Source organism: Epargyreus clarus, unplaced genomic scaffold (assembly GCF_041222505.1).
Source record: "Epargyreus clarus isolate Ecla_fem2 unplaced genomic scaffold, WU_Ecla_fem_2.2 ptg000005l, whole genome shotgun sequence".
In the NCBI taxonomy this organism is placed as follows: Eukaryota; Metazoa; Arthropoda; class Insecta; order Lepidoptera; family Hesperiidae; genus Epargyreus; species Epargyreus clarus.
This window is the reverse complement of record NW_027332213.1, coordinates 2526292-2541574: the sequence shown is the minus strand read 5'-3', so window position 1 is coordinate 2541574 and position 15283 is coordinate 2526292. Positions and strand designations below refer to the sequence as shown.

The following is a 15283-nucleotide window of genomic DNA, read 5'->3' as shown; positions in this document are numbered from 1 at the left end:
GCTTCTAAGTTAATTATCTATTAACACTTAATACTTTTTTTGTACATCAATGTCATGACACTGTTTTATTGTATCTATATTGGTTAACGTGTCGGGTGGTAAGAAGAAAGAATGACGTCACTAAACTCATCATGCACTATCATCCAAACCAAATATACTCGTATATGTAAAATTACAGTTCAATCGGTTGGGATTAACTTGTTTAAAATTAGGTTGTACTCGTAATATTAAACACATTACGAATTATACCTATGCAAGTAAAGAAAAAGCTTATAAAGCGCATTCTAATCCTAAAGTAATAAAGTATATAGTAAATGTCGAAGAACCCTTTGTGTTTCAACTTCAGTGGCTCACCGCTACACCTAGCACACTTGGCACTAGCCACTTACTATCAGGTGGACTGCATGCTCATTTGCTACAACTATATTATAAAAAAACCTCCGTACACCTGTACAAAACATTACACCAATATTCCCAATCCGTCCAGATCAGCGAGCACGTGCCACGACGGCTACCTGAAGGTGTACCTGCGCGGGCAGGAGGCGACGGACTCGTACGACAAGCACGACGCGGAGCTGTGCGGCGAGGGCGCGGCCGGCCCGCCCGCCTTCCCGCCGCCGCTGCTCTCGGACGGGCCGCGCCTCGTCATGGTGTTCAGCTCCGGCGAGCACCAGGGCCGCGGGTTCAAGGCTAAATATACTTTTGAGACTGGTGAGTTGCGTATGAGACTATGGTTTACTAAGGCCCGTTATTAAAAACAATCTGTTTCTACATATCGGAATTCGAAATTAGGCTTTATCAATGTGAATTGTCAAATGTTGATCTTTGGGAAACAAAAGACTGATTATTAATAACGGGTGTAAGCAACTAGGTTTTTTTTCCAAAGTTGAGTTATATTCAATACACATGCTATTTTGGAAGGACTTCACGAAGAATAATCGATATCACTCTTAAGAGGATCCGAGACTTCCTTGACGAATACTAAACACAGTGAATCTTTCAATACATAGTGACTTAAGAATATGGTCCATGTCCAAATATGTATGTTAATGTTGGATATTCGCATTATACCTAATGACACTACACCAGAGGTATGCGGCTTTTTTGTGTGTCTATGGCTTGTGGGCTATGAAAATGAAAAGCTTTATTTATTTGTATCTCAGAACATGCTGCTAGTATTGTTCTGAGATTTGTATATCAGTCTTTGCATAAATCTAGACAAAATACATGCCACAGATTGATTAATATAATGAATTAATGGTAGTTAGTGATTTTAATACCAACTTTCTCCATTTTCCAGAGTACCGAGTTCCAGGCACAGCGGCGCCGGGCGGCGAGTGCGCGTTCACGTACCGCTCGGAGGCGAAGAAGCGCGGGGAGTTCAACTCGCCGCGCTACCCCTCCAACTACCCCTCGCACACCAACTGCACGTACACGCTCGACGCCACCCCCAACGAGCAGGTCACCGTCGTGTTCGACCACTTCAAGGTTAAGGCGGACGCGTGGAACGCGACTGCTGGCTTGTATAGGTGAGTTTTTTGGAAATCTAACTTGTTTTCTCTCAAAGGAAATCCTAGACATAGGATTTCCTTAACACGTTAGCTGCGGAACGCGGCTTAAAACACCTCGTCCATGTCTGGTCGTTATAGCGGTAAGAAAAAACTTTAACTTCTCTGTGGTGCGAGAGGCATAACTTCCGTCTGGTTCAGTGTAGGAGAGTGATAACTATATGTTTGTGATGTGCTACTGATTCCTAGTTCTATGGTACACCGACCTAATGTCGGGTTTGTTAGACCTCGTACCGCACTGAACAAATAATAATGCTAACACAGTGCGGAACGAGGTTGGGAACGCCTCGTTTCCCCACGCACCTCGTACCGCACCCCACGCTAGCTTCACGTGGTTAGTGTTGTGCAACGCAGTCGAGGCTGCGTAGCGAGGAAGTAGGACCGCTGTCTTTATGTTGAAAATTATCATGTCGAAACGTTGCCGAAAAAAGTTGATCATGGAGGAAGATGAAGAAAAACCGGTTGAAAAATCTGAGCCAGAATCAGAATACAGGAAGATATTTCAAAAACAGGTAAGTCACAAATATACTCTGTCTAGGTGAAAGTCCAGTAGTGAGACTTGGCAGGCTAGGCGTATATCCGTATAGTAAGAAATTACATTATAGATAATTACGTTTCCTGTTATGGTTCAAACAAAAGTTAAGTAGCTACATTATTGATATAGGAAACGTAGGCAAAATCGTTACCGAGTATTCCGATTACTCTTTACCCTAATCTACTCGCTCCTACTTTTCAGAATCCACTGCAAAGAAAGCACATCATCTCGATAAGGGTCCAAAGAAGAAGAGATGTGTCGGATGCTACGAAAAACTCCGCACATTCTTGACATGTCGTGAGGCAGACAAAAAAAACCAAAAAAAAAATCTCACGGAATGCACTGTTTGCAAAAAACCTTATTGTCTGAAATGTTTCAATGAAAAACATCCATAACTTTTCCCCTTTTTGTATTCATTCTGTCCATAACGTTTATAAATAAAAACAATAAAATAAAATCGATATTTATTTTCCCATCACTAAATTATATGGAAACCTGCCATTTTTCAGTGCGGTCCGAGGTGCATTAGACCCACATTTTATTTTACCCATAGAATCTAAAGTAACGAATTTAACAAAGGGCGGCGGCAGTTTTAGGTTAATCAACTCATTGTTAATAATAATCAAGACAAAAGCCGTCGATTTTGTCTTATTTGGCGCCAAAAAAAGGATTTTAGTCTCCTTCGGGCGGTGGGATTTAACACGCCTCGTGCCGCCACAATGTCGGATATAGGACGAGGTTTAAAACAACTCGTAACGCAGTAATGGAAAGTACAGAAAAATCTGTGCCGCAGGGAACGTGTTAAATTGTCTGTTGATAAGTGTCTTAAACGGTCATTTTTTATTTTAAAAGTATGAAAAGCATTCCAACTTGATCCTTAGAGAAAGACTTCATAATCGATTTTAGGTAGGACCAGACATTACTTTCAAGTATGTATGAGCATGATACGATTCACTATCGTGTAATGTTTTCCTTTAACACTCTGCTGTTATTAGATGGAAGATGTGAAGGCGGTGCCTCTGGAATCAAACCACAATGGGTTCTACCACCTTCAAAAGACGCGTTTTATACTCACAACCCCACAATCAAATTACCTGTGTCGTGAGTGTCATGGATGAAGGATGGAAATATGAGTACAGATACATAAAGTTATACACAAACACTCAGATCCAGAACAGAAATCTTAATTCGTCATTAAGATATTTGTCCGGTCGGGGATTGTGTCCGGGGGGTTTTTGAAGGTGCTAGAATCCTTTATACTTCAACTCCGGTGGCACTACCGCCACACCTATTCCTGTTTCATAACAGCAGTGTTTAGCGTTGCTGTGTTCTGTTTTGAAGGGTGTGGTAATGGATACATACTTTTCTAAGACTTTTTAGGTCAATCCTCAGGGGTAGCGGCGCATCTGTGGCCGACCTCAGGTAGGAATAGCTAATTCTATCTGGGGTTAATTACAGATGTCCATGGGTGGCAATAGCCACTTATCATCCGGTGGACTGCATGCTCGTCTGCTACTCCACATTAGAATAAAAAACTACTAATCCTAATCTATGAAGGATCGGCGTATATTTGTGTAGCGGCGCAACATGCAGCGGTTGAATATCGGTAATTTGTTCCCAGCGGCGCAACGTGCAGCGAGGACTGGGTGGAGGCGTGGTGGACGGGGCGCGACAGCTCGCGCGTGCCGCTGGGGCGCTGGTGCGGCGCGGCCACGCCGGGCCCGCTGCAGTCGCCGCGCGGCGCGCTCGGCCTGCTCATCGCGCTGCACACCGACTACGATAATGTCGCCTCGGGGTTCAAGGCGCGGTATATTTTTGAGGTTTGTGGGCTATTTGTTAATATTCGTTGACATAGGCTTAGATTTTTGTCTGTACAGATGAATTGTAAATATGCAGACTTTTTCTGAAATTTCAAATTATAGTTATAGTCTATTCGTTCCTCTTTCGTCAAAGTTGGTATTTATAATTTATGCAGGTAGTAACTTTTCTCAATATGGTTTAGCGCATTGAGAAGTTTAAAATCTTTTAGCAAATTATATTATAATAACTTAAAATTACATCTGTAATACACGTACAAATCAAAAAATATTATTAAAAAATCGATTATTGGGAGATAGCTACGCTTTTTAACTGATCTATATGTAGAAACTTAAAGCACTTATATGAATGAAATTCGGAATAGACCTATTTTTTCCGAGTTAATCCAGCAATGTCAGAACAAGCAAAAAATTCGCTAAAGTAACACAGTGCACTTGCTCTTCATAAAGCGTCCAGCCTAAAGCTTTCGTTCGTCATTATGCGTTGAAATGCTTAAGATACTATACTACGTGTCGCAGCCGGCGAAGTCGATATTCGGCGACTGCGGCGGCAACATGTCGGGCGCGGAGTGGGGCGTGATCACGTCGCCGCGCTACCCGCTGCCGTACGAGGCGCCGGGCCGCAGCTCCGCGTCGCGCGTCTGCAACTGGTTCGTGACGGCGCGCCCCGGCAAGCGCCTGCTGCTCAACTTCGAGCACTTCGCCGTCGAGGGACATCTCACCGGTACGTCGTTTCTTTACAAGCCAAATTTGTATATGAATTTCGCCTTTTTTAATTTTCTTTTACGTGGGGTAATCCTGCACGAGTACCTCCCAGTCGCAGGAAAATGGAGAGGATATTATGCCGTACTCTTCATAGAACAAAATCCCGCGGAGTTCTTCTAGAGATTCTATGTCGAGACTGCTATAGTATTCTTTCGTAGACATGGCTTTACCATGACTCACACCGGTGTCTTTTCTTTAATCAGTCTTTGCGCTACGCAATATGGCAACAAAGGTTTTGCTATAAGTAAGAAAGAATAGTTGGTAATGTGATGTTTTATTTTTACCGTATCTTATTTTTTAACCATAGATTAATCGTATAAATATTGGTTCGAAGCTGTCCAATAATGCAGGCATCATAAAACGTAAACATTAGCGTTTTGCTATAATATACTAAATATAGATAATTGTAATGTTTGCAGAGCGCGGGTGCCCGGCGGCGGTGTTGCGGCTGTGGTACGAAAGCCCCGGGCCGCCGCTGGAGCTGTGCGGCGAGAAGGCACCCAGCGACCGCTGGCAGTACCTCTCCTCCTCCAACTCCATCCGCCTCTCGTGAGTAACACGCATATGGCAATACAATGATGCCATAACGACTCGAGCGGAAAGATTTGACAGATAGATTTGAAATCTGGATGAATTTTAAAATATTTTCCGAACGGTGGTAAAAAAATTAAAGTTGAAAAATCATTTGTGTTATTACAATGGGAACCTTAATTTATATATTAAATGAGAAGCTTGGTATTTAAATTTACGAAAGATTCTTTCGTTCGATTGATTGTTCGATTTCGTTAATTTTAGCCATAGTAAATTGATGTCAATTGAAAATTTTAACTCGCCGCAGTTACAAAATGTCTAAAATAAATTTTATCTATAGGTACTACTCGTAATATCGAAAATACAAATATAGGATTCTAATATCAATAAATTTTAATTTTAGAATAAATATGTTCTATTATTTCCGTATAATGGTGTGCAAAGCTCGTTAAAACATAACTCATATCTCTTACTCTTACCGCCTCTTACAAACCTTTTAAACTAACGTGACACAAAAGAAGTCTGTAACACGTCCGCAGGTTCATAATCGCGGACAAGTCAGTGGGCGCGGCGGGGTGGCGCGCGGTGTGGACGGAGGTGTCGCCGGCGAGCGACGCGTGCGGCGCGCCCTGCGCCGGCGCCTGCCTGCCGCCCGCCGCCGCCTGCTCCGGCCTGCAGCACTGCGCCGGCGCGCCCCGGGAACGCCCCGCGCACTGTTAGTATGCACCATGCACACGCACACACACACACACACACACACACACACACACACACACACACACACAAAAACACACACACACACACACACACACACACACACACACACTTACTTACATACACACACACACAAACACACACACACACAAATACATATATGCAAACACACCTTATTATATACACACGCAAAGGGAGAGAGGGTGAGAGTGACACACGTAAGATTCAATTATTCTGGTTCAGTTAGAACCATTCAAATTAGATATACATCTACACCCGCTCGATTATACAGGGATGCCTTCACACAAACAAATGCGTACCCACATACACCTGTTTCCACATAGATATTGATTTTGGATACCTAGGTGCACCAACAACGACGTGCCTACCAGGCCAGCTTTTTGTAGCTCACACATATAAAAGTATACTATCTATGGAATGGTTATCGCTCATTGCTGGCTTACCTACATTACTGAAATATTATATCGCCACCAACTAGATCTCACAGCAAAGTATTAATATCGCGCAACCAAGCTGTGTCCAATTATTATAACATATTAAAACACACAACCTAGGTATCTATTTCTCTTTATCTCTCCCCTTCTCTCTCTTTCACACAAACACGCACGCACACACATACATACATACACTATTACACACACAACCACTCGATACAGCATTTATCTACATCAGTATTGCAATATGAACAACTCTGGCTTATTGCATCGCGTCGGCGCCGTACATACTAATATACTTTAAATACACGCTCACATTACAGCTACGCCACTTACTAATATGCTTGACAAATGTCACAATATCTCACCATGCTCAGGGAATATAAATCAGTATTATGATAATAATGATTGTAAATTTACCCTGATTTACCATAACGCAAGTAATCTTTTTGAAATGAAACGGTTACATTTAAAATGGAGCTTCTCTGCTATATCGTTTTCTCTAGATATATATAGTATGTTGGCTTTTTATGTACATTTTAATTCAAATCTTCAAAATAGAAATAAACAATGTGCCGACAAAGTAAAAACCTGTAATAACAATATCAGGTTTTCGACGAAATTAATACCTATTTATAAATCCGACGAAGAACCTACTTTATTCAGTACAATCTTGACAACAAAATTATGAGACAATCGAACAAAAGTTTAATACTGCACAGCCCAGCATACTCACAGCTACACACAAACACACCATAGCATAAGTTAACAGTATAATATATTAACTATGAACAAATTTTAAATTTAGATCATTAAGGTTAATAAATAATTATAATTATCTACTTATATAATATATTATGTCTGTTGATGTAGTTGAAATTGAAATATATCTACTCGATAAAGATTATAGTATTGTATAATAAGGGGGCTAAAATAGGTAACGATTATGCTAAGACGAGGGTTGAAAACCTGATCTGGGTTGCCGAAACGTCCTTAAAAATTAGCAATCCGGTACTGAGTAGAAATTATTAAAATAAGTTATATGAATCAAAGTATAACATATCCAAAAGTGACTTCCAACGGTAGGTACCTACAGTACAATTCTTTATTGATCTCCTCACCGATTGGCTACTTCGAAAGGAATATTTCTTTCTTGTGTCCGACTTTTCAAAATTTCGCTGATAGAATTATTCACCTCTCCTGTATTCTGTTGTTCGCACTTCGCATTTCCACATGTAACGATATTGTATTCTACACAGTTGCATTTTGTCGTGGCATCTTAACATAATCGAGTTTGAAGTATAAAAAACAATGTTAAAATGTAGCTTGTTAAAGGAGTAAGCAGCAATGTTACAGACAAGCTACAGATGGTACAAAAATGATTGGCCCGAAGTTTTAGTGTAAAAGTATGTTAAAGTTTGCAGGTCGCCTGAAAAATGAGTCAAAAATTACTTTGAATTATGCTACAGTCGCTCTTACAGTTTAAAAGCAGTCTTGCTGCTTACTCCTGCTTTCATCTTCTATATTGTAAGATATTGTATCTAAACACTGTAGTACTGTTAAACTATGATCCTTAAATAACATGAATAATGTTATATTCACTGTACTTTAAACTTCTCAGTACTGACGGTTCAATGCAATCTTTGTCTCAGAGGATGTTCGAACAAAATGTACTTACTATTATTATGTTGGTAGGAGTTTAGAAGGATTTTAAACAAAATTACATTAATAATTGTTGGTGAAATAGTATAATATATTGACGATGTTGCAAGATTATGGCCGTTTTTATTTACAAACAGCGCCCCCTTTAAATTTACTTTTTAAACTTTATCACATAAAATCATTCTACATCCATATAATGCTCCACTTAACAATTCTCTAAAATCGTCTCTATCCTTTTCTCAAATACTGTGATGACTCAGGAGAGTTGGAATATAAATTGCTAAATTTTTTGAACAAAATTTTTATTAGCGCAGTCGAAGTTAGTGTATTTTGGAATAAATAGGAGTAAATTCCAATGGGACGAAGCTTGCATTGAGTCATCGCACTATACGCCCGGGGCACCGCGCCGCCGCTCAAATACTTTTGTCAATTTTACGTCACTACTTCTTATTTACCCCGCTTTCGCTGTCTCTTCTGCCGGCACTGCAACTGCTGAATTTCTATATCGATGCATCTATAAAGTATCAAAACGTGCCAATAACGAATATCTCGCTATATTGTGCCTAGCCGATCTCTTCTTCGCTTACCTCCAAATTTCAACAATCAAGAAGTATTGACATAAATTGAGCGAGTATTTCTTTACTTCTTCCGATTAACAACTATTCCTAGTATCGGTGCAATTCTATCGATTGCATTCATTCGAGGAAAGTTGGTAAAATCGCCTGGTCTCGCCGGTATCCGTATTCGAAACGAAACGAGCGACAGTCGAATCGGTGCCGGAGCCAGGTAGCGTGTGTCTATAGCTTCGGTGTCCGAAAGCAACGTGGATCGCTAGAGGTAGATCCAGTTGGTTTCCGGGCTGGGGCTGTAGAGTAGGCCCGGCGGCGGGTGCGAGGGCTGACGCGGCGGTGTGCGCAGGCGGTGCGGCGGCGGGCCGGGCCGCGCCGCGCGCCGCGCTCGTCGTCCTCTCGCTTGTGCTCGCCGCCCCGCACTGACCGGGCGCTGCGCACGTGAGTCTACTACCATCCCGCCCCGCTCCGACCCCGCCAGCATGACCATCTCTCTTCCGCTTCTCATCGTCGTGCGTCATGCGCTTCCGCTTCGCTCTCTGTGCTCACAGATCATGATTCCGATCGCCATGTCATAATTCATTCATTTGTTACGGTTTGACGGTGGTAGAGTAAGTGAAGACGTAACTATTAATATAAAAACACTTGTTATGACAAGCCGATATCCTACTACAAATATTTGTCATTATTTATAATGATATAAAGAATTAAAAAAAAATACAGTTAATTTCCATTCACATAAATAGACTTGGTATGTATAAATTGTTTTAAATTTGAACTTATTTAAAAAATATATAATGTTAACTAGGAAAACTACACTTAAAAATTATGCATTATAATATATAATCCTAGTTTTAATATAAACGTCGTAACAACTATAATATCTATAAGTATTTTGAATGTGAAAGTGAACTTTATTAATTGGGACAGACTATCAACTCGAAAATTAATAAAAATTACGTCAAGGCAATTTAAGCTTCATGTGCTAAGCTTTTGCGTGCGCTTCACAGATTATAACAATTCTTTCTAGCAAGTTTTCTGTTGCGTTATAAGAAATTGCAAGAAAGAATGACGTTGTAAGGACTACGTGTAAGCGAGAATCGACACCGCTTCATCATGTGCCATGTTGTGCTTCCTGTCTAAACAAAACATTTAAATGTTGCATGTCATAAAATAAAAAAGGCAAATTTAAAAGTGATGAATTAAAACGCACCAATGTGTAGAAGGATATAAATATCATATCGACGATTTTGAACCTTTGCTTTGTAAACATGACCAAAGATTATAAATGTTCTTGAAACTTGTGCTGCGTGATTTCACTCTACAGGATATTATGTAGGTACTTAAATATATAGCAGTTTATTTATTCAAAATCGTCATTTAATACATTATTCTTCTAGCAAAACCTTCAAAATTTTAAAATGAATGGATCAGTCGCATTTGTTTCGTTTTAAACTGCATTTTATTTTGTAAATCTTGTGTTGTGATCCTTTAGCATTTATTGGATTTAATTGGTACCATTTACAAAAAGGTTTTGTGACTGAAAATAACTAGATTGCCCGTGAATGTCTGTAGAAACCATTTTTTGGTTCTCAATCAAATATACTCTTCAAAATTCATCATATGGTGGTTTATAAAAAGGCATACATGTACTAATAGATTAATGGATTAACTAGTAAAATGCTTGAGGGTTTCTTTATAAAAATAAACAAGTATTTTTAATAGAAATATTAAGAACAGCACAATTTTCGGTTATCGTATTTATATAAATTTATATTTTAATTTTGTAAATCATCGTTTTTCGAGTTATTATTCGGGCAGTCTAGTTCAAAGCTTTTTCAATGTCTTGGAAAAAAGTGTAGTGAATTCGTGGCAAATTCCTCAATGTGAAATATTTTTAAAATTCGCAATACAATCAGATATTATTTAATTACTTTAACTGAGTAACTATGTACCTATATAGTCAAAGACGTGTTTATATAAAATTTAAATAACATAATGTTCAAGAGGGAATTTGCCGCGTGTAAAGCTCCGTTATCGGTTCGCAAACGTGAAGTAGAGCGTGTGTAACGTAACTCGTGACCGGTGGCGAGTACTAGGCGGCGTGTGCAGGCGCGGGCGGCGAGGCGGCGGGCGGCGCGGGCGGCGCGGCGTGGTGGGTGGCGGCGTGCGCGGGCGGCGGCGGCGCGGCGGCGCTGGCGGCGTGCTGGCGGCGGCGGCGGCGCTCCGGCCCGCGCGCGCGCCCGCCGCCGCCGCGCCCGCCGCCGCGCTGCGCCGCCCGCCTCGCCGCGCCGCACGACACCGTATGACGAACGGCCCCCCCACCGTACACACAATACAACACTTTAACGTATCGATTGACTTTTATTTACCTTGCTCACCCTAACCATAGATAAGTATAGATATCTCACCGCCTTGTTGAAGGAAGACATTAAAAGGCTTAAACGGCTGACAATTCTGTCGGCCACTTAATGGCTGTCATGGTGTAATTTACGCGAAACAATGCCGACAAGCGCAGTTAGTGGTGCAAAAACACGGAATCGAAGAAAAAGTGCAGAGAAATATCGTTTCATTCCTAAATGATCTAAAAACTACATTTTTTAATATTTTTCAAACACGAAAATAGATGAAAGTGATAATTTAAATTGTCAAAACTGGTTATATTTTCTTGTTAAAAGTGAGTAATCTTTACTAATCTATGTGTTCACCCTAAGACACACGGAATGAAGTTATAGGTATATTCATGTTGAGATTCAATATTATTATATAACGTTCCAGTCTTCCTGATATAAGTACATTGCACACTGAAAATATATAAATCTATGAATTATATGCAAGCAATGTTAATATTAAATGTACTTACATTTTTAAATTTTACAAGTAATTTCTTGACAAGTGTAATTGCTAACGGTATAGGTTAGCAATATTATTCAGGTTTTGTATATTGTAATAATTATCTTTTAAATAAAATTAAAAATCGATTTTGATTTCGTCTATTTTCAGTTCCAATAAGTTAAATAAAAATCAGTTTAAAACCGCGCAATGAAATGTTTCAATCTTGCAAGCTGAAACTGTATTCCAACTATACAATTCGGGTCATATACAAGCAATAACGTTAAATATTTAAGTAATTTAAGGAAACCATGTAGGTCTACGATATACTCACATATTTCCTTACATTTTATAAGCAATTCCTTAACTAAATGTAATAAAACACCGTTTGGAATGTTATATGTTTTTGTATATTGTTATTTGTTCAACTTTGAAATAAAAGTGCAAAACAATTTATAAAAATGTTGAATTTGTCATTTTTAGTCCAATTTGGAAATCTACGTAACGCACCGTAGACGTCTAAAATGCGTAGACGCCACATCTACGATGCTACACGTGCTACGTTGTAGAAGAATATTTTGGACGAATTTAGAATGGGTTTGGAAGAAAAGTCTACGCTAGTTGCATAATATACGGTAGTTGTTTTGAAGCATTATACATTCATTCTTGTAATGTAATTTTATAAACGTGTAATGTTAATACCACATAATAATATACTCGTATGAAAACTTTACTAGTTCGGAGAGTTTGCTTTTCTGAGAAGAAAATATACATTATATCTTTGATCTTAACATACCTGTACTTAACGTATGCCATACAAAAATCGTAATTTATGTCATTTGTTTCTTGGTAAAAACAGTTTTGTTAAAATAATAATACAGACTTGTGACATGATTCATAATAATAGTATATACTACCTATTTCTCCCGCTTAATCCCCCTCTAAATCATTTATTCAAAAGGTATATAAACCAAAAATCAATACAGATGTATCCTCAATGTTAGGTTCAATTTATATCTACAGAAGTTGTTCGTGTGACCGTGGCAAGCCGTTTTATATGTTTTGATATAATATTTTCGCAGACAAGGAAGCTAGACATGGGTCTAGCTATTACTGTATAGTAGAAATCTCTGTAATTCGACCCCGGCGCCACCACCGCTAAACCTATTGCTACCTAATAACAGCGTCATAAATTTATTCGTGCGTTCGTAAATATAGCAGTGATAGCCATATAGCAGTGATAGCCTAGTGGTTAAGAAACGCGGCCTTTCGTTCGAGGGGGCCGAGGTTCAAATCCCAGGCACGCACCTCTGATTTTCAAATTTATGTGCGTATTAGAAATCTGTATAATTATCACTTCTTAAACGGTGAAGGAAAACATCGTGAGGAAACCTGCATACCTGAGAGATTTATAAAAAACAAAAAAAAAAAGCAACGGTATGTGAAGTCTACACTATGGCCTAATCCTTCTCATTCTGAGAGGAGACCCGTGCCCAGCAGTGGGACAATAATGGGTTGATGATGATGATGATGATGATGATGTTCGTAAATATTTCGGCGTGCTATTTTCTAGTTTGAAGGGTAAGGACATGTTAAGGAACACATAATTTTCTGAGGCATTCCAGGTGTGCAGGGGTAGTGAAGAGTGTGGCCGACTTCAAGTAGGATATAATCTTATTTATCTATCGTAGCCACTATCAATTGGTATGCTTGTATGCTACACCTATGTATATTACATAAAAAACGTGCGTGTGCCTACTTATGTACCTACTCACTTAAGAAATTCTACTTCTTTGAGGTTTAAAAAAACAAATAAATATCGTCAATTGACCCTAGATCTAGAAACGTACTTAAAACAACTTTATAATGTAAAAATACCTGTCGTGACAACAATAAAATTCTTACGTTTCAAGTCTTCATTTTACTGAGTATAAATAAGTTCAAAATGCATTATTTTTATAGCAGTTCACGCACAAAAATGTTTATTTACGTGTTCCTTTCGCTCGTTGTTATCATAGATGTAATTTTTTTTACAATATATGGTCGGAAACACATGATAAATGTTTTTCGTACGTTGCGATGCGATGTTGATGCTACAAAATTTCGCGCCAAAAGAAAGGCATTGACGTAATTAAAATAAGTTATATTTTACAAGAACGTCATATACAATTTAGAGTTATATAAACAGAATTACTTCGTGTTCAATTTAATTAACATAGGCACTTTCACACAATCTTTCCCTGTCTGAATTCAAATTGACCATACCGTTAACAGTCCAGTGCCGCCATCTGCTCCAAGATCTGTTTAAATTCTAACAGCGCCATCTATCAACGAGGGGTTGACAGTGTTGTGTAATAATTGTTTCCATTGATAACTTTAGTATAATACGAACAATTTCGAAACTTATATAGTAACAGCATCATCGCCGTAATATTTGGTCTACTTTATTTGGAAACGTTATGCTACTTCTCCATAAAGCAAAACTAGAACCAAACAATTAAATAGTATTTAATTTCCTCAATAGATGGCAGGATTTTATATATTCGCATAATATTTTGTCTCACTCGCACATTAATGTACACGCTTATGTGCGAGTGAGTTACAAAATGTAAATAGGACCAACTGTGTTTTGTATATGCGTCTCGCTCACACCTTGTTGCGCACGCTTTGAGCGAGGGAGATACAAAATAATATGAATATCTTTGAAGAACGACCTCCTCTATAGTTATATTACCCTGGTACCTGAACTAACTTTTAACACCGTATTGAAACATGAAGTTGCTAATAAATAAATTTAAAAAATGTGTTCACAATATCGGTTGTGTAAAAATTATTTATTCCTAACGCCCCATACGAATTATAACTTTAAGAAATTGAATAGTTTCGGGCAAACGTGAGAAATCTTTTTTATGTGGATAGGAAAATAATTTATCAAAAAAAAAATATATCAAAAAAAATATATATACGGTCGAATTGAGTAACCTCCTCCTTTTTCGAAGTCTGTTAAAAATATAAATAATATTTTTTCCATTTAATTAACAATAAAGAACAGCCGCTATGTTTGTTTGTTCTAATCCTATTTAGGTTTGATCACAGATTTTCAAAGGCGGCTACTTACCACTAGATGGCCTGCATATTCGTTCGCTACTTCTAGACTTTTACATTGTATCTAACTAAAAATCGGCGCGCATACAAACCTTATTGCGACTTGATTGAAATGTTATAAATTTTGTTCCGGAGTGTGCAAAAGTCAGAGGACGCCAATTTATTTTTTGGATGTCTAGGCCGAGGGATAAGAGTGGCGTTGCGACCCTAGAAATTATACTTCTAGATAAATGTTTTAGATTAATGTCTCTCAATAAACGCATAGAAGCGTTTGGGGCACTGGCCGCTTTGAAACAAACATCATTGTACCAGGGCTGCACAAGTGTATTGGAGATATGACAAAAACTGCTTCAGACTAGTATGCTGATATTTATTTGTGTAATAAACCTTCGATCACTAATAAGAACTAGTGATCGAAGTAATAAACGCACAGACGCGTTTGGGGCACTGGTCGTATTGAAACAAATATCATTGTACCAGGGCAACGTAAGTCAGTAAGAGATGAAAACACTTGGTCATCGTATGAGTCTCTTTCTTCATACTTGGCATAATAAATGCCCAGATGCATTTGGGACACTTTAAAACACGTCAATGTACTAGGGCAAAATAAGGGTCTATATTGGACATGTCTTAATTTATACTGCTTTAGATCTTTATGTATCTTAGTATAGGGTCGACGTACGTAAAAGCGGTGTCGCATCGCAAACCGCCGCAAGAGGAGAGCTACCAA

General features: G+C 38.9%; 1 protein-coding gene across 6 annotated transcripts in view; it reads left to right on the top strand.

Annotated features, from left to right (window-relative positions):
- LOC140757921 (CUB domain-containing protein 2) overlaps window positions 1-10925 on the top strand; it is a 134497-nt gene extending 123572 nt beyond the window's left edge. For 5 of the 6 annotated variants that reach the window (XM_073093820.1, XM_073093818.1, XM_073093821.1 and 2 more), the window contains 7 exons: window positions 488-711; window positions 1301-1529; window positions 3725-3923; window positions 4440-4644; window positions 5105-5234; window positions 5756-5931; window positions 10729-10925. In XM_073093820.1, coding sequence (XP_072949921.1) covers window positions 488-711; window positions 1301-1529; window positions 3725-3923; window positions 4440-4644; window positions 5105-5234; window positions 5756-5931; window positions 10729-10925 — 1360 coding nt within the window. Of the gene's footprint in view, window positions 1-487; window positions 712-1300; window positions 1530-3724; window positions 3924-4439; window positions 4645-5104; window positions 5235-5755; window positions 5932-8965; window positions 9856-10728 lie in introns of those variants that run through there. The other variant, XM_073093822.1, reaches the window with a different exon arrangement.
- Window positions 10926-15283: the final 4358 nt, after the last annotated feature.